Source organism: Gadus morhua, chromosome 1 (genome assembly GCF_902167405.1).
Source record: "Gadus morhua chromosome 1, gadMor3.0, whole genome shotgun sequence".
Classification (NCBI taxonomy): domain Eukaryota; kingdom Metazoa; phylum Chordata; class Actinopteri; order Gadiformes; family Gadidae; genus Gadus; species Gadus morhua.
The window spans coordinates 13,561,928-13,581,027 of NC_044048.1; the positions used below are offsets into that span (position 1 = coordinate 13,561,928).

Here is a 19,100-nt window from a genome sequence, read left to right on the forward strand (position 1 = left end):
TCGTCACGAAGGAAACTCTCAACTGTCAAAACAAGAAACAATGGCAGACAAATCACTCGGGAAAGTGCCGGTGGAGCGATTAATAGTTTTAATTACAGAACATGTCGAGATCTACAACATGTCTAATGGGCTCTAGCCTGGATAGGTAGTAGGCGAGTAACGTCGGGTCTAGAATGGATTCGTTGCTAGGCGATAGTAAAAAACGCTCTCGGCGCTTTTAGGGCCAAAAACGCTGCCAGCTTTTCTTTTTGTTGAAAAAACGGTAGGCTCAACTTTTCCCTATTACAAAAAACGCTAGATGTGAACGTGGCCTAAGACGTCAAATTGAGTAAGCGAGAACTTAGTAAGCGAGTTTAGGTAAGCGAGTAGTATCCGAATGTCTTCTACTTCCGGAAAGATTTTGAGTAAGCATCACTAGCTTACTAGACGTACTCAACCGCCCCAGAATGCACTGCGTCTATTCAAAAGAACAGTGGAAGCAATGGCGCTAAACGGGGAGCCGAAGCAGCAGTGCTTTTAATAATTGTTTAATAATTGTTTTAACATATCACCGCAAATCCTTAGGTTGAAGGTGTACTGTGACGTTAAATGTGACGTTTATATATTTATTAATAATATTTATTAACGGCGCCCGGCCGGTAGGTTATTGACACGTCATTTGATTCATGTCTGAACGTCGATTACTCAAATGGATTACTCAATCATTATTTAAGGATTCGAGAAGTAAGCCAAATATTTAGTAGGTAGTAAGCAGTAAGCAAGTAGGCGGTTTCGAACACACCCTAAGACTTTGACTTAGAAAAAAATCTTTTTTACAGTTAAAATGCATGCACTGCTCATCTGACAGTTACTGAATCACAGACTTCTGTTAAAGTTTGTCAAAGTGAGAATATCTCAAACAAAACCAAAAGTGTGTGTTTGACCTCCAGTGGAAAGGTACTCGGTTTGATCCCCAATGTTCTGTATCTAACTTTGTGGCCTCCTTGAGTAAGCTACAGGACCACCTGCTCATTGATGCCTGTCTCTAAATGAACTGTTGGGAATCGCATTGGAGGCGTTGTGACCCAACACGGTGCTTTTAGCGGTTAAGTTACCTCAACCCATTTGCATTTGGATGCGTGCTTGCCGTCAGCCATTGGTCTATTGAGCTACCCATTCCCCACCAATCCGGCCAATCACAGCTCAAGCACCGCCCCTGAATGTAATTGGCCTGCCCAAACTGTAAGGCTCTTCCTCCACACCCTCTTGTCACACAGAGACTGTGAATCAAGTCCCTTTAGAGGTAAAACCGTCTGCCAAATGAATTAATAATGACCTCCAGAGGTATCTAAGGAAAGATTGAACAAATGAAGAAACTATGCAAAAGCACCTTTGACTGCCGGTGAAAGGTTCATTCCACACCAGAAAGCGTGCATTCAAAGTGCTGCGCTGCCTCATGTCCTCTGATCTCACCTGGTGGTGTGGGGCTGGATATGTATGGTGCTCAGCTCCTGCAAGGCGTGTTGATGTGTGTGTGGGTGCACCAGGGGATGCATCAGAGCACCCGAGGGCACGCTGGAGTTGGGTAGAGGCGAGTGTCGCTTCTTGCTGCGGCGGGTGCAGCAGGTGCCCGTCATGCCCTCTTGGCTGGAGAGGGAGGGGCTTTGAGACTGGTAGTTCTGCCCCGCCTCTAGATAGCTCTGCTGGTAGCATTGCTCGTTTACAAACTCATGGTTCTGGAGGGAGGGAGGGAGGGAGAGAGAGAGAGAGAGAGAGAGAGAGAGAGAGAGAGAGAGAGAGAGAGAGAGAGAGAGAGAGAGAGAGAGAGAGAGAGAGAGAGAGAGAGAGAGAGAGAGAGTGGGAAAGAGAAAGACAAAGAAAAACGAGGATCATGAGCATTAAGTAGAACAAAATCTAATTTTATGAGGTCATAGTTTTGCCCCCCCCCACACACACACACAAACGCACAGACACAGACACACACACACACACACACACACACACACACACACACACACACACACACACACACACACACACACACACACACACACACACACACACACACCAACACACAGCAGCCTTAACTAGCTTTTAGTCTTTCCTTTGAATATATTTTCCACCGTGATCCTGGGAGTTTTTGCTCTGCTGATTCTTACATCACAATTTATGCTGTCCATGTTCAGTTTGTTCTGATACGCAGTGGAAGGAATTCATATCGTATATGCAGGCAGGCAGGCATGTGAGTGTGTCTACATTCATGTGTGTGTGTGTGCATGTGTGTGTCTGTGTATTAGACCATAAGTGCATCATTACGTTCTATAGTGGGAGTAATGCTGTGGCGTGATACCTGCCTAACGTAGCGTGTCTCTGATGCATCTTGAACCGTAAAATAAAAAGAATGCTGGCGGTGTCCCAGCGCAGAGTCTGTGGGTAACACAGTGTACCATACATCATGCTATGCTGTGCTGTACTGGTTTATTGTGCATATTTTGGGTAACTACTGACACAGATTATGAATACATAGTTTATACAGTTATGGCATAATTGTTCACCCCATTGCCGAGCTCAACAAAAGTGACTATACAATTCCATTATCCCATTGTGTACAAAAATTGTTTATGCGTTTGTGTGCATGTGTACGAATGTGTACGTATGTGTGTGTGTTTGTGTGTGTATGTGTGTGTGTTTGTTTGTGTGTGTGTGTGTGTGTGTACGCGTGTGTGTGTGTTTTTGTGTACATGTGCGTGTTTGTGTATGCCTGAGTGTGTATGTTTGTGTGTGTACTGTACGTATGTGTGTGTCTGTGTGTGTGTGTCTGTGTGTGTGTGTATGTATGTATGTATGTATGTATGTATGTATGTATGTATGTATGTATGTATGTATGTATGTGTTTGGTTGGCGTGTGTGTGTGTGTGTATATACACCGATGTGTATGTGTATGTACATATGTTAATGTGTGTGTATATACACTGATATGTATGTGTATGCACATATGTTAGTGTGTGTGTATATATACACAGATGTGTTTGTGTATGTACATATGTTAGTGTGTGTGTACATACACCGATGTGTATGTGTATGTACATATGTTAGTGTGTGTGTATACACAGATGTGTATGTGTATGCACATATGTTAGTGTGTGTGTATATACACCGATGTGTACGTGTATGTACATATGTTAGTGTGTGTGTATATACACCGATGTGTACGTGTATGTACATATTTTAGTGTGTGTGTATATACACCGATGTGTACGTGTATGTACATATGTTAGTGTGTGTGTGTGTATATATACCGATGTGTATGTGTATGTACATATGTTAGTGTGTGTGTACATACACCGACGTGTACGTGTATGTACACATGTTAGTGTGTGCTCACAGTGGTTTTCTCCAAGCAGTGCAGCAGGTGGTGGTGCTGGCTCTCTAACAGAGAGGTGGACTTGCTCAGCTGCTGCTCGTCCTCGATGGAACCCTGTGACCACAAACACACACACGCACGCACACACACACACACGCACGCACAGACATAGAGAGAAAGGGAGTGTGAGGTTAAGGGACATCGCACACTGATATCAACTGTAAACGGTGCGTGAGAGAGGTGAGTGTGACGGCCTCTGACCCAGTACCTGTTCTGAAAGGTTCATCTTGTAAGGTATTTGCTTCAGGAGGAGAGAGAGAGAGACAGAAGGAGAGGGACAGTGAGAGACAGGGAAAGAGGATTACTATGTATTCAGGGTATTAAGGTATAGGTACTGTTCTACACATAGGGCAGCCAGCGGGACCACACCACCACACACACCGTGAACACTGCAACACACCTAGTTAAACATTACTTTCCCCCCAAAGCTGCAGGCCATGCTTTTGAAGCCAATGCACTACATTAGCCTTCTGAGTTTATATCCCTACACATTAAAAACATGGCCTATGGAGTCACATACCAGTTCATGTCATTTATAAACAACATGGAAAAAATGTGTGTTTGTTGTTTTGTTTTTGTGTGAAAGCACATGTATATTTGAACAGGTTTGTGTGTGTATGTGTGTGTGTGTGTGTGTGTGTGTGTGTGTGTGTGTGTGTGTGTGTGTGTGTGTGTGTGTGTGTGTGTGTGTGCGTGGTCATGTCTGTGTGTGCTTGTCTATGTGTGTGTGTGCTTGTATGTGGGTGTGTGTATGTGTGTGTGTGTGTGTGTGTGTGTGTGTGTGTGTGTGTGTGTGTGTGCGTGTGTGTGTGTCCAGTACGTGAGATCGAGGTGTGGGGAGCTATTTGTAGGTCTGTGGCGTTCTTGGATATGAGAGCCATTTCCTGGATGCAGTGAGGTGAGTCAGAGAGGGAGTTGGCCGTGGGAGGATGCCCTCTTGTGACCCCCGCACCAAGTATGGCAAGCAGAACAAACAGCCCCGGCAGCTGAGGAGATGGAGACCGGTGCATCTGTTCAAACCTTAGGTCTATTTGTCTCGCTATGTGTTTATCATTTTCATTGCATAACCATAAAGGGTGCTGTGTCAGAGTGTGTGCGTTTGTGTGTGTGTGTTTGTGTTTGTGTGTGTGTGGCTGTGTGTGCGTATGTGTTTGTTCAATACCCCTTTTTTGGTAATATTGTTATAAATCATCCTGGAATAAGAAAAACACAAACCCAAACTTGTTGAGTGTGACTTCTTTTTGTTTTCTAAGAGCACAAGAAGAAAGTGGGAGGCGAAGACAAAAACCTGGCAGTCTCAAATCTACCAGTGTTAGCGGGGATACGGGTGTTTTAATCTCCACACTCCGAACAATCTGTGGTTGTTGTTGTTGTTGCTTCAGACGCCGGCTAGCCTTTGAAATAATCATGCCTTCAAGTGGTGCTTATAATGCTCAGAAGAAGATTTATGAAAAAAAAAAAAAAAAAAACATCCTTCCATAAAAGCAGCATCGCGCCCGGGCTGTGTATACACACCCGACTGAACAATTTAGCCACTAGAACATCTCTGTCTCTCCTTCTATGCGCTCTGGGGCCGCCATAGATAGAAGCAGTGTTACACCGCCTGACGTCTGGGCTTTCAACGGCTTGCATCAGTCATCATCAACACTGTACACTGTCTTCTCCCATCTCCCAACGGTGACTGACTTGTTTACGCAACAGAAAGCGCCATACAACGCCGCTCTGGTCTGCTACACTTCACCAAACCACCACCACCACTACCAAGACCACCACCACTACCAAGACCACCACCACTACCAAGACCACCACCACTACCAAGACCAAGACCACCACCACCACCACCACCACCACCACCACTACCAAGACCACCACCACTACCACCACCACTACCAAGACCACCACCACTACCACCACCACCTCCACTACCAAGACCACCACCACCACCACCACCACCTCCACTACCAAGACCACCACCACCACCACCACCACCACCTCCACTACCATCACCACCACCATCACCACCACCACCACCACCACCACCACCACCTCCACTACCATCACCACCACCACCACCACCACCACCACCACCTCCACTACCAAGACCACCACCACCTCCACCACTACCAAGACCACCACCACTACCACCACCTCCACTACCCAGACCACCACCACCTCCACTACTACCACCACCACCACCTCCACTACAAAGACCACCACCACCACCACCACCACCACCACCACCACCACCACCACCTCCACTACCACCACCACCACCACCACCACCTCCACTACCACCACCACCACCACCACCACCACCACCACCTCCACTACCACCTCCACTACCACCACCACCTCCGTCATACAGCTAGGTGGACACGACCACTTGTGATGTCAGAAGATGCAGATTTTCAAAACGGCTTGTAATGGCTAATCACAGTCACAACTGGTGGCATAATATGTCACCTTTAAAGTGTTCTAGTTGACATGTGGTTGAGCTGAAGCATTAAACGGCACTAAAAGGGGCGCTGGCGGCCTCTCTGCTCAGGGGGTACCGTTATTTTAGCGTTGATGCTCAGGGTTCTTCATCACCAGACCGGTGGCTCACCTAGGTTCCAGGCTTAACCTGTATGTAAAGCTGCACAGCTGTGAGGCGCAGATGTTTGTCTCTGAGTTATTTGTGCCCTGAAGCCCCCGTCTAGCTGTGACGGGATCCTCACGTCAGCAGTATGACTGTGGCCCCGGGATAGATCAACGGGCCAGATGGCCACCATCAAACAGAACCCAGCATTAAAGAGAAGGAAAAGAAGTGGCCAGCAGACAGCGCTGCTGGCCACTGAAACACTGTTTACAGCACACTGAAAACTGTGTCTATCTTTATCGGAGAACCTTGAAGGCATCGTCCCACTACCAAGAGTTGGCTATTGTACATACGTTATTTTTGTGCATTGTAACCTCAGAATTGATTTCGATAAATGTTTAATGCCGGGGTATTGATATAAATAATGCAGTAGGAAGTTAAGTGGTTCATTTTGAATTGATAGATAAACATTGCAACAACAAGAACATAAAAGGGCAAAAAACTGTGTTAACACTAACAGGATGGAAGATGTGACCTTTTATAGGAGAGGAACTCCATTGAAACAAATCCAAAAATGTGGTTTGTTGAATGACATTGATTTTCAGCGTTGAGTATGAGGAGCTTGAGTCACTGACTTGGTTTCCTGGGTATTTGTGTTTGGATGAGAAGGGGAGTGAGAGAGTTGCGAGAGAGAGAGAGAGAGAGAGAGAGAGAGAGAGAGAGAGAGAGAGAGAGAGAGAGAGAGAGAGAGAGAGAGAGAGAGAGAGAGAGAGAGAGAGAGAGAGAGAGAGAGAGAGAGAGAGAGAGAGAGAGAGGGTAAGGAAAGACAAATTGAGAGCGATAACCGGAGAGCAGAGCTCTTGGTTTTTTTTGCACCATGTCAGCCATTTAATAATGCAGCGCTTTGGTAAAACACCGAGATCCACGAGTTGGGTTTACATTACTCGGCTGCTCCCCCCGCCTCAGGCCCATTTTTCAGACCGACTTAAGATGTTCCCATTATGTTGACACGCCTCTAATGAGATCACACTGAATGCCCCCGACAAGACGCCGCCTGAAATAATTACAAAGGGCCTGGGGGAGAGATGACCATGAGGGGGCCCACGGTTATCGCCCTGCCAGTAAGGACGGCAGGGGAGGAAACATAAAGGCCCAATCCCATTTCTACCCCTTACCCCTTCCCCTTACCCCTCCCCCTTGTTTTGAAGGGGTAAGGGGAAGGGGTAAGGGGTAGAAATGGGATTGGGCCATAGTTAAGGTGCAGGGCAGGAATGCATATGTTAAACCTCAACTAAATGTGGTAGTGGGAGCGTGTGGGGAGAGGGAGGGTGTGAGTGGGAGGAGAGGGTGTGTGAGTGCGAGGAGAGGGTGGGAGTTCATGAGGAGAGGGCGTGTGATTGGGGGTGTGTGTGGAGAGCGTGTGAGGGCTAGGGGGTGTGAGTGGGACTGTGGGGGGAGAGGGTGTGAGGAGAGGCTGAGGAGAGGGTGTGAGTGAGGAGAGGGTGTGAGTGGGTGTGGGAGTGAGTGATGAGAGGGTGGGAGTGTTTGAGGAGAGCGTGTGAGGGAGAGTGTGAGTGTGAGTGAGTGAGTGAGTGAAGGGACGGTGCAAGGCGGTTGAACTCTGTGCTCTGTCCGTCGGTCTCACCGTTAGCTCTAGCGGGTCATTGAAGAGGCCGTTGCGCTTGCTGTGGAGGAAGCCGCTGGAGCTGCCCGTCTTGGATATCCGTATCCTGGCCAGCCGCGCTTTCTGCAAAAAGGCCACAGACAATGGAGACAGAGAGATTAGTCACAGCACCAAAGCAGCAGAATAGTTTAAAAAAACTGGTTTTCACTTTGACAAAAATATGCGTGATCGGAGAACTCCAAACTCATCTGCCAGCCACTATAGCTCATATCACACATTTGCAACTCCAAAACCCACTTTGATAGCACAAGAAGATTCATGGTGACCCCGAGATAATGCAATACAGGCACGGGAACACTGTCTGCCAGACAGCTATAGGAGTAGTGAGCAGTTTGATATAATGTGAATTTCATGGGGCATTGACACTTCTCTCTGTGTTTAAAATGGCGTTTCTTCCATCTCGGGTTCATCTATCATTCTGTTCCCAACGTAGACAACGCCTCGATGCAACGCCTCTGCTTGATTCATTTTCCAAAGATGAAAACAATTAACACATAGAGGAATGTTCAGGTCCCATAATGTTTTTGTATCGGTTTTTCTATGGGTTTTGCAAATGCCAGTGTGTTCCTGTCGGAGTAATCCAACAAGCACTGCCAGTGCTGATGCAAGGCTGATGCATCGTCTCTCTCTGATGCTTTCACTCACTGTTCCTTTGCTCCTCCGAATGAGGCTCTGAGTTGAACAAATAGAAAAAAACAGTACAATAGGAGGAGGAACAAAGAAATGCAATCCTTCAGAGTGTCTTCCCTCATTGCAAGACAAAATTATATATCTGTCGTGCTGTTACAATTGACTTCAGCAACTCAAAACTTCATGGATTGTGTTCAAAAGTCGTGACCAGGACTGCCTTCATTATATATACTCTTAAGGCTGTGTTTGTGTTTGTGTGTGCATGCCAACTTGTTTGTGGAGTGCTTGCCGGTGTGTGGATGCCCTTGTGTTTCCTCCCGAATGTGCCTTAATGTGCGTGTGGAAGTGGCACCTCTCAGCTACCACATTGTCTTCTTTACACCAGGTACGTGTAACGTGAGTCCCAGGCCTGGCAGAGATCTGCCATTTCCCTGTGAGAGGAAACCGCAGGCGGTGTTTAATGTATGTGTGGCTTGCTCGTCACGCTCAGCCAAGGAGGTAGCAGGCTGCACCCTGGCAGGAAGTGTGTGGAACAGGTAATGGGAGGCGCATGAGTTCCAACCACCCAATCTGGCTAGAAATTGTCCCACGCCCACTGTGAAGTTAAAGCCATACGAGCCTGACCATTTGTCTCTGTTTGTGTGTGTGTGTGTGTGTGTGTGTGTGTGTGTGTGTGTGTGTGTGTGTGTGTGTGTGTGTGTGTGTGTGTGTGTGTGTGTGTGTGTGTATGTGTGTGTGGTTGCTTAGAGTGCCGGTGTATGTGCAGGTGCACATTTGTTGGTGTGTGTTGGCATGAGCCACCCATGTGTGTGTGTGTATATCTGTGTATTTATGGCCACACACTTTAATCAACATATATCTACATGGACCACCGTACATCAGCAGGGATTTCTGATGGCTTCCACTCTGAGACCGCTTGAATATGGTAATGTATGCAAATTCGGCCCATCTCTCTATTTGAGTTCCACTTAAACGAGAGGCCATGCAAATTGACCTGGGCTCTGCTAACTCTAGGTTACGCTTGGGGATTTTTAGGCGTTATGCGTGAAGGAAAAGTGGAGCTAAGGCCAGGATTTACCAGGCTTTAAAGGCTGGGTTATACAGAGAGACAAACAGACACACGGACATGGGGAAGACAGAGTGGTTCATCTTTACGACTGCACAAAATTGCTTGGTTTAGGAAACTGCTGTGCTTAAGTCATTATCGGTTATCCACTGACATTTTCGCTCACTTTCCCTGCGGTCTTCCGAAACCTATACTGCCCTACAAAGGCAAAGTGCAGTAACTACGTATTTTGTCAAAATTGAGTTCAGACTGAAAATGGGTTTTATAACACCTTCTTTGTCTTGAGACAAAAACTATTTTTCTTCCGATAAAGGTATTAATTGAGAGTATCACCACTATTGTACCTGAAACAGGTTTGGCCGGCCAGTATGAATCATTTGAAGGCATTTTTCTCAGTTTCAATGTTGGCGTAGTTACTGCACTTTGCCTTTGTAGGGCAGTAATAGTTCTTCATGCTGGGACAGTTTTTCCAGAATGCTGTGGGAAAGCCTCTTAACGTATCTGGCTTTCAGCTCGACCAATCCTATCGCCCCTCTGGGGTCAGTGTGCAAACAAGAGACTCTTGATTCCTGTTCTCGTGGTTACAGTTGCCATGCAGCGCAGGGGTAATGGGGGAAGTGTTAAGAACATATCCCGCCAGATTTAATCTACTTGGGCTGTGTGCTGATAGATACTTTGGGGGCTAAGGGGCCCAGCGTCACAGACCTGTGCACTCAGGCACTGCTCGAGAACCACAACCTCAGCCAGTAGTGCTGCTGGCCAAGCATCATTGAGAGTACACAAGAGAGAGAGATGTTCAATTAACACACAAACACAAACCCACACAAACACCCAGAATTATTCTGGATGTAAACAGTACACGCATTCCGACAAAGAGTAACAATTACAGAACAGACAGTTTCCACTTCGCAAACGCAACCACACAAACGCTCTCTCTCTCACACACACACACGCACGCACGCACGCACGCACGCACGCACGCACGCACGCACGCACGCACGCACGCACGCACGCACGTACACACACACGCACACACACACACACACACACACACACATGTCAATCTATGATTTAGCTTTCCATTGCTTTCATCATTTTGTTGAAATTGGCAATGAAGGCCAAACGCTAGCTAATATAATTAGGAGGGATATGGATTTGTAGATATAGCAGCTGGTTGGTTTGAAGTCATCACGCAATTTGTATTGATCAGGATCCACCAGCCATAGCAGTGCTTACAGTAATAGCAACCAGAAGTTTTCAAAAGTAAAAATTTGAATAAATCTCATCAAGAACTGGCTACCACATACGTGTGATGCTGTATGTAGAAAGAGAGACAGAGATGGATTGAGAGAGCGAGATAGGGAGGGAGAGAAAGCGATAGACACAGGGAGAAAGAGAAATAAAGAGCAAGAGAGAGAGCGATAGAAGACAAACGGGGAGAGAGGGAGCAAGAGACAGAGAGTCAAGCAGAGAGAAACAAGCAGAGAGAGCAAGCGAGAGAGAGTGAGAGAGCAAGAGACAGATAGAAAGAGAGCGAGAGAGAGATCTCTGCGGGCATTTGAAAGAAGAAAGGCCAGCATGGAGGTCCATCGGGAAGCCAGTGAGTCAAGCATTGATTGTAAGTCAGTCTAATCTTAAAACAGTCAAACTGTGGCTTACATCAGGCTCCCTGAGCAGTGGGGAGCTGACTTGCACAGTCCTGCGACTCCTCCACAATGCACAGAGAGAGAGAAGCAGAAGGAGGAGGGAAGGGAGAAAGCAATTCATTTTTGACAAAGCTGGGTTCCTCCCCTCTTCTGTGGTTGTGCGTGAAAAATTCAGTAGCTGCCCTCTGCCTTCCTTAAGCACCATCAACAACTCCTGCTGTCTCAGCAGGGCCAGAAACATCCTGAAAGACACCACGCACCCCGGCTTCCATCTCTTCAACCTGTTGCCCTCTGGCAGGCGCTTCAGGTCCATACGTGCCAGAACAAAAAGACTCAGGGACAGCTTCTTTCCCAAAGCTGTCACCATATTGAATTGAAATTTGCAATATTAAAAACTGCACTGACTCAAGTCTGTGCTCAAAATGTTTTTTTATTGTCTGTTTGTGGTTCTTTAGTGTGTATTTAAATTGTTTATTTATTTTTACTGTATACAGTAGTCTTTTATATTGTGCTAACTATGTGTGCACTTTTAAGGAGCTGCTCCTTGGATTTCATTGTACTGTGTATAATGACAATTAATGCTTTTTATTTTTCTATTCAAGGGGACATCAGCAGTGAAGTGAACACTAGCAGGCACCTGTTATTGAGGTTGAACACAGTTCAGGACAGAACCAAACCCTCTTAATCTTCTCTCTGTATTAGACGTGTTACCAAGTACTGATTGCTTTATTGATTGTCCAGCAGAGGGAAAGAAAACAGCAGCCAGAGACAAAGGTCACAGTGTGTCTGTGGTTTTGTGTGTGTATAGTCTGACGCTGGTGTGTGCGTGTGTTTGTGGGTAGTTGGGTGTGTGTGGGTGATCTCCCATGACCTATGGACCTTGGTCCAAAACAAAGACAAAAGGATAAAGGACAGAAAAAGAAACAGGGTAGGTTAGGATCTCATGCCTGATACAACAATACAAAATGAAAACTGTATGATACAAATGTGGCCTATAAACCTTATTTCACTATTTATACACGGTTTGCTGCAGGGTACTGATAGAGCTGTTGTGACATGAAATGCCCACCTCATAATCAAAAAACACCATTATTTATGTTAATAGCTTAGTCGTACACAAACCCCTCTCAACGTTAATTATGCACGAGCATGTGGCCTTTTGTGTTCAACAAGTGTCTCCATGTGATTCAGTGTGTCAGTGTACCAGGGCATCTACCCTGGTGCAGAACTCCAAGGTGGAGAGGACCTTGTAGAAAACCACATGGACATGAAAGAAGACCTGCTGTTCACAGCAGATTCTCCCCTTGGATTCTCCAACTTTGACCTGCTCTTAATAGAGAGAAGGAGCCCCCGTCTGTCCTGCTGTCTGATGACGGCATGCTCTGATCCGTTCTAAAGAGCGGTTGCTCTCTAGAGAACAGCTTGCTGTCCTGAGCGCATGGTTCTGTCCGCCAGAGGGCATCCAAAACCTGGTCGGTGGGTGAGGGGTGTGTGGGCGGTAGGGGAAGGGGGGGGGGGCTTTCACAGCTGTGCCCAACACAGGTTATTTCCAGGTCGTTACCAGGGTTGTAAAACAGGGCATATCGGTCTTATCGAGAAGCGTTTGTTCGCCCCCAAGCACGAATCAGAAATTTGCCATTAGAGGTATCTGAGCAAATTCTCAAGTACATATGGAGCGATGAACTCACTGATGTATAACCTCTGTTCCAGCATAGAGATGAGCTGCAGTGGCTCGCCTGCAGGTATGGAGTATCATGGGTGTTTGGTATAGATGGTGTGTCTGAGAGTGTAAAGGGGGTGGTATAGAGAGATAGATGGATAGACCCGGGCTTTCTCTTGACTGCTGCCCAGATGGACGGAGCCTAATTGTGGTGGGAGTGCAGCACAACTAACGATTAGACCGCAGGAATGAAGATGGAGGCAGACAGGATGGGAGGAAGAGGAGGATGGATCAGGAAAGGGGGAGGAGGGGGGTGCAGAGGATAAAGTAGAGTAGATGCCAATGGGAGGATGAGAGGCAGGATAGGAAGGTGGAGAGAAGGGGAATGGCAAGGAGAGGACAGGGGGAGAAAGGCAGGTCGGACGTGCTGGAAATACTAACGTGTCATCCCCTTCCTGATCTGCCTTTGTTTTCCCCTGCAATCGTCAATCCACACTCCCCTGCCTCACGCACCCAGATAAGCTTCTTCTATTTCCGAAATCCTTATAAAACATCACATTATTCCTCCAAACCGCTTAAGAATGTTAATGTAAATGAGTGTAGTAGATAAACTATGTCCAACAAATCATGTTATCTTGCTCAGGGCGACTCTCCAGTGGCACGTCTTAAATAAGTGGTTCCCAACCTTGTTGGGGCTGTGACCACATTCCTAGCTCTGAGAAGTTTTGCGTCCCCATACCTAAACTTTGGTGCATCTGCGTCCAAACAAATTGTATTTACCCAGAGCAACAGTTGCCGGTAATATCAGCGTCCTAGCGAAGGTAATCACATCGCTCCACTACACACACTATGGGATGAGTAGTGGTTTGCTTGTGGCTATGAATAAGTCTGTAGCACAGGACGTCAATTTTAACTTAAAAAAACTAAATTATTATCAAAGGTCTGCTAATAATAGATCATCAACTATCTATACCTTGTGTTGCAATCTCCTACAACTTCATATGCATATCAGGGGTCTCAAAGCGGGGTGCAGCCCCCAAGGGGGGGAACCACTTTCCTTAATGGTCTGGTTTTACCATTGAGAATGTCACGTGTCATTAAAGTTTGGTAGCATTAAATAACAATATGCGCTACATAGTGGGTCCTAATGGGGCGTTGAATAATAGGGCACGCCTGAACACTTTATGTCTTCGGTGGCGGGAACATTAAGCATCGTGAGCTGTCATTGGCGGTGACAGAAGCACTGAGGGAGAGAACAAGATGATAGGTTAATGAATCGTCGATTACATACACTCTGTCCATTTGCAGTGAGTTTGGCAAATGTCCTATGCTTCTTGATTGGCTCTTCCGTCGGGAACTTGAACACATGGGCAACAAAAAGGCTATTTCAAAGGCTATCTCAGACATTGTGTGAAAGGAATAGCTGATGAAATGGTGCATTGCTTTAACACTAACTGGCTAATAAAATAATTGAACCGATCGCTAATCACAGTAAAACATTTGGTCGAAAATGAACATGCTCCTGCCATTATCTTGGTTTTATTATCATTTCCGGTGTGTCAATATTAATAAAACAAGCCAGCGTAAATATTAAAATGGGCTTAATCTTCCGGCAAACGAAATTGAATGGCAGATCCATTAAGCAGCTGTCCATGTTGTTTTATGTGTTGATAAAGGCTCTGCCCAGAGCCTGTAGAAGACCATCTATCGGCTGGAATTGTAGAAGTAAAAATTTGTTCCATAATGCGCACCAAGAGAAGTCAGAGTGCTTTTCAATGAGTTTCATATTTTCAAACTAAGTGTTGAAAATGAAGAGTTGTCAGAAGGCGGCAAAGAGAGGGACAGAGAATTAAAGCTGCTTGGGATGGTGCATTGCAGTCCGTGTAGACCGAGGAACACATAGATAGACCAGACCAAGGTCAGGTCTAAACAGATAGCAAACAAGGGGAGAAAACACACACGCACACACACACACACACAGTCACACACACACAGACACAGAAAACAAACACACACACAAACACGCACACAAACACATCCAAACACACACACACAAACAGACTCACAGACACAGACACAGACACAGACACAGACACACACACACACACACACACACACACACACACACACACACACACACACACACACACACACACACACACACACACACACACACACACACACACGCACACAGACCCTCACAAAACATTCACACGTCTTCCTTTTAGCCAACTGCTCATTTGGGTAAAAGCTATTTCAGGAATGAACACAACATTAGTACACGCATACCCTCCAGCCCTCCCTTGTTGCATTCTACCCTTCTCCCCATTCACACCCTCCTTGCATTCACCTTCCTCCTTAACCCCCTTACCTATCTCCCTCAAACAAACTCAGAGACACACACACACACACACACACAATCCACTGCACCTCACCTGTTCCACCCCTTTGAAACCGGTAATCTACATAATGTTCTTTCAGTGTGTCTCCCCCCTCACACACACAGACACACACATACACACACACAACCGTGCACTCAGGGTGGGTTTTCCTGTCTGAAGAGAACTGTGTTCACCATGATCACTGCACAAGGTAAGGCGTAGTTAAGACTTGGCCAGCGGTGGTCAACACCACAGATGAACCACGAGCACTTGGAACAGGTTTACTACAGCCTGTGCCCTGGCATTGAGATTAATGAATGTAATTAGAGACAGAGGGAGAGAGCATGGGTGCGAGAGTGGGAGAGAGAGAGAGCGAGAGCGAGAAAGAGAGAGCAAGCGAGAGAGAGAGAGAGAGAGAGAGAGCGAGAGCGAGAGGGCCATAATAAATGAATGAATGCTGAAATGGAAGTGCAGCAAATAAACATGATTAAAAGGAAAATAGATGAACGAGATTAATGCATTATAGAAGAGGAAAAAAAGGAAGGTGTGGGGACTGGCGGAGAACAGGACTGAACAACATATCCTGAACATATAAAGGCTGTTCAAATGTCTCAAGCTCTAAAGGAACCCATCAGAATTTGCCTAATGCCTTCCCAGGAGACGACACATTCAACATCCCCTGACACAGCAGAGGCAGTGGCGCTCCCTCCCTGGGATTAGCAGCCAAACTGTGCATTCATACCCGGTGATGCAGCTGCACTGCTTGGCTCATGGACACACCACTACCAATCACATTTGGCCTTTTAGAAAAACAAACCCATTTGCATATGTTGCTACGCACTGCCGGAGTGAATAAACACACCGGCGAGTGGTTACGCCAGACTCCCTCCTCTCAGAGTGTCCTCGTAGAAACAAAACACACACCACATCCAAGTCTCCCGGAAAGCTGTAAAAACCTGGACGTTTACCAAATACACTCTCCAATAAGTCATCGTTGAGATGTGAGAGTCAACGTTTGAGGTGTCACGTACAACAGGTGCCAGGTCATTACGTAGGGAAGTGTTTGGGGGATCAGAAGGCCACTTTGGTGCGCTCAAATTGGCTCGTTTCTGGGGAAGTTCACACCCCATCAAGTTCTCATCAAGTAACGGAGTGCGTGAATGAGTATTCGGGAGGCGGTACTTGTGCTTACAGCGTTAGGTGTGTGAGTGAGAGCGGTTGAGAAAGAGTGTAACAAAACGCATCACTGGCCTGGCCCCCTGCTGCGAAGTGTGAGGCCTCTGGTGGTTCCTCCGGGCTATTCCATTACATGGCTAATTAAGAGCCCTGTAATACTAGAGATAGTTCCACACCGTCAACAGCGATGGCCAAAAGGAACACGCACACACACACACACACACACACACACACACACACACACACACACACACACACACACACACACACACACACACACACACACACACACACAGAGACGGCTCATCCTGTATGACGAGGTCGAGTGTTGAGTCGTTGCTATGGTCACGCTCCATACTCCACCCACGGTGACAATAGTGTTGTGTCAGTTAAGCACGACATGGGTTAGGCATTTGCACACTTTAACCAAACATGCATATTTGTGTGTGTGTGAGTGTGTAAGTGATATGCAATGTTGGTTAATGCAAAGCATAAACTTAACATTGTAGGTTTAACGTAATTTTTCTACATAAAGCTCACATCGACTTTGGCTGCAATGTTGTATATGAATGTCATGGAAACTATGCCATGTCTCCCTAAGCTTTTTCCTCAGCGGTTAATATTGTCCAGGGTTCTTCTGCTCACCACAGTATAAAGCTGTCACGTTGGCCTTGTCCAGACCTGTATCTTAGAATCAAAAACATCCAGAAAGTGTCTGAAACGGCTAGCGTAAATTGGGTCAAATGACGGTTGTTTCTGTACTTTCTGAACAGACTGTAATACATTTAAGAAACATTCCCAGCCTTGCCCTCCGAGTGTGATTGGATCAACCGAGACACCTTTCAACAGCCAATGTGAACACACTGCTTCACGGTTTCAGTACGGCTCGTTGAAACAAGGTTGAAGGTTGGTGGTGAAGCATGAATCATGACGTTTCTTTCCTTTACAGCAACATGAGTCAACGCTCCTCACACACAGCCTCCCTGTTTGCAGGAGGACCAGTGGAGCCCTGTGAAGAACTCTCCTCTTTGGGGGAAGATGTCTGGTTCTCCTGTCTGGTACGTCCAGACGGCGTGCCGACCCACCCTCACATTGCAGCCGGTGGTATAAATAAAACCATGCTCACCTGCATCTTCTGCGCCCGTCGTTTGTCTGCTCTCTGGTTCTGGTGATAGATGCGGCTAAAGTTGGACACGATGACGGGAACTGGCAGGGCGATTACCAGCACCCCACTTAAAGAACAGATGGAGCCGAATATCTTCCCCGCGATCGTCTTGGGGACCATGTCGCCGTACCTGGGATGACGAGGAGAGAGAGAGAGAGCGTGAGAGATAGAGAAAGAGGGAGAGAGAGAGGGGGAGAGAGAGGGAGAGGGAGAGCATGAATGCAATTGTAACTCGTTAACTCGTTAGCTGTAGCGGCTAGAAGCTGAAGTGTGCAGCAGCTGGCAGATCACATCCTCCCATTGAGTCACTGTAAACTAAGAGACCCATTCACCCATACATGTTTGTTCTCTGGACTACATGTCCATCCCACAGCTAATGGAGGAAAATTGAGCAGGACAAACTAACGGTCACAACAACCAGCTGACAAAGCTGAGAGCGCCTGAGGTGTACATTGCAAATCGATTGTTGGTGCACTTTCAGTGTGGTGAGGAATTCATCAAAGTTGCCCACAAAACCGGCAAGGTTGCGGTGATCTTTTTCTGTCCAAACCCAGTCTGAAATGAATTATTTCGGCTCAGACCCAACACAAGGGCCCCTGAGAGACGGGGCCCTAACCTTCACTTGTGAAGAGTATTGTACACACTCCAGCATGTTATTCAACGCAGAGAGACTATTAACCTTTCAGAGTGGAAAAAGGCGGGGGGGCCGCGAGGCACGCCCTGAATGCCATGGGCGTCTCTTAAAAGTCATTAAGTCTATTGGACGTGAAATATTTGCAAGTCAAAAGCAATTGCGTCTGAAGCTTGGAAGACAGAAAACACAATTAAAATGGACATATTAGATCAGTCTTCTTCCGAGAATGAGGCTGTACTGTCAGGGAGGGAGGGGGAGGTTGAGAGGGAGGACGAGGACGAGAGGGCAAGAGACGTGGAGGATGAGAGGGAAAGAGAGAGGGAGAGAGGGAGAGAGAGAGAGAGAGAGAGAGAGAGAGAGAGAGAGAGAGAGAGAGAGAGAGAGAGAGAGAGAGAGAGAGAGAGAGAGAGAGGGAAGGAGAGAAATCTCTGAGACTAGAGAATGGCTCGGAAAGGAAAAGGTACATTTGCCGAAATGCTTCTAATGAGATTCGTTTCACAGTTACTCCTGAAACGTGGTGGGGATTTGATTTAAGTTTCAGTGGCTGCTGCAGGAAGGAAGTTTGAGGTGAAGTTATTTTGGAACAGCAGTTGACAGAGTACACATTTTATTCGTAGCCATATAAATGAAATGAACAAAAGACAATCAGTCGTACTTGTTCTTGGATAAAAAGCTTGTATGCAAGATAGAGGCAACCTTTGTTTCGTAGCTTCCTGGCTGAGGGAATGCAATATACAGGATATTATCGTTTCTTCCTTCTTTGATGGCCAAACATACTCATACTCTTCAGTGGTTTCCCTCTGTTTTGTTTGTTGCACAAAGTGTTCCGAACAGTTAACAACATCAAAAAGAGAAAATATATACTGCTATATAATGCCTATCTATATATTGTATAACAATATCACAATGATGAATTAACCATAAAAATATGTAGCATTGTAACAAATCGATACATTGTATACCGAGAATGAGAAAGAAAGGAGAGAGGCAGGGGGTGTTACTTATCGATTAGAGAGACAGTGATTGACAACGTTTAAGGTCAGGTTAGTCTAGCAGCCAGGGTCTTTCAATCTCCAA

At 46.4% G+C, this 19,100-nt stretch overlaps 1 protein-coding gene across 3 annotated transcripts in view; it reads right to left on the minus strand.

The window, feature by feature from the left end:
• Window positions 1-19,100, minus strand: part of kcnd3 (potassium voltage-gated channel, Shal-related subfamily, member 3) — a 98,099-nt gene that overhangs the window by 933 nt on the left and 78,066 nt on the right. For 2 of the 3 annotated variants that reach the window (XM_030367917.1, XM_030367908.1), the window contains 5 exons: window positions 17,351-17,519; window positions 7,627-7,728; window positions 3,612-3,644; window positions 3,365-3,457; window positions 1,453-1,715 (listed from right to left, as the gene is read on the minus strand). In XM_030367917.1, coding sequence (XP_030223777.1) covers window positions 1,453-1,715; window positions 3,365-3,457; window positions 3,612-3,644; window positions 7,627-7,728; window positions 17,351-17,519 — 660 coding nt within the window. The remainder of the gene's footprint in view (window positions 1-1,452; window positions 1,716-3,364; window positions 3,458-3,611; window positions 3,645-7,626; window positions 7,729-17,350; window positions 17,520-19,100) is intronic. The other variant, XM_030367926.1, reaches the window with a different exon arrangement.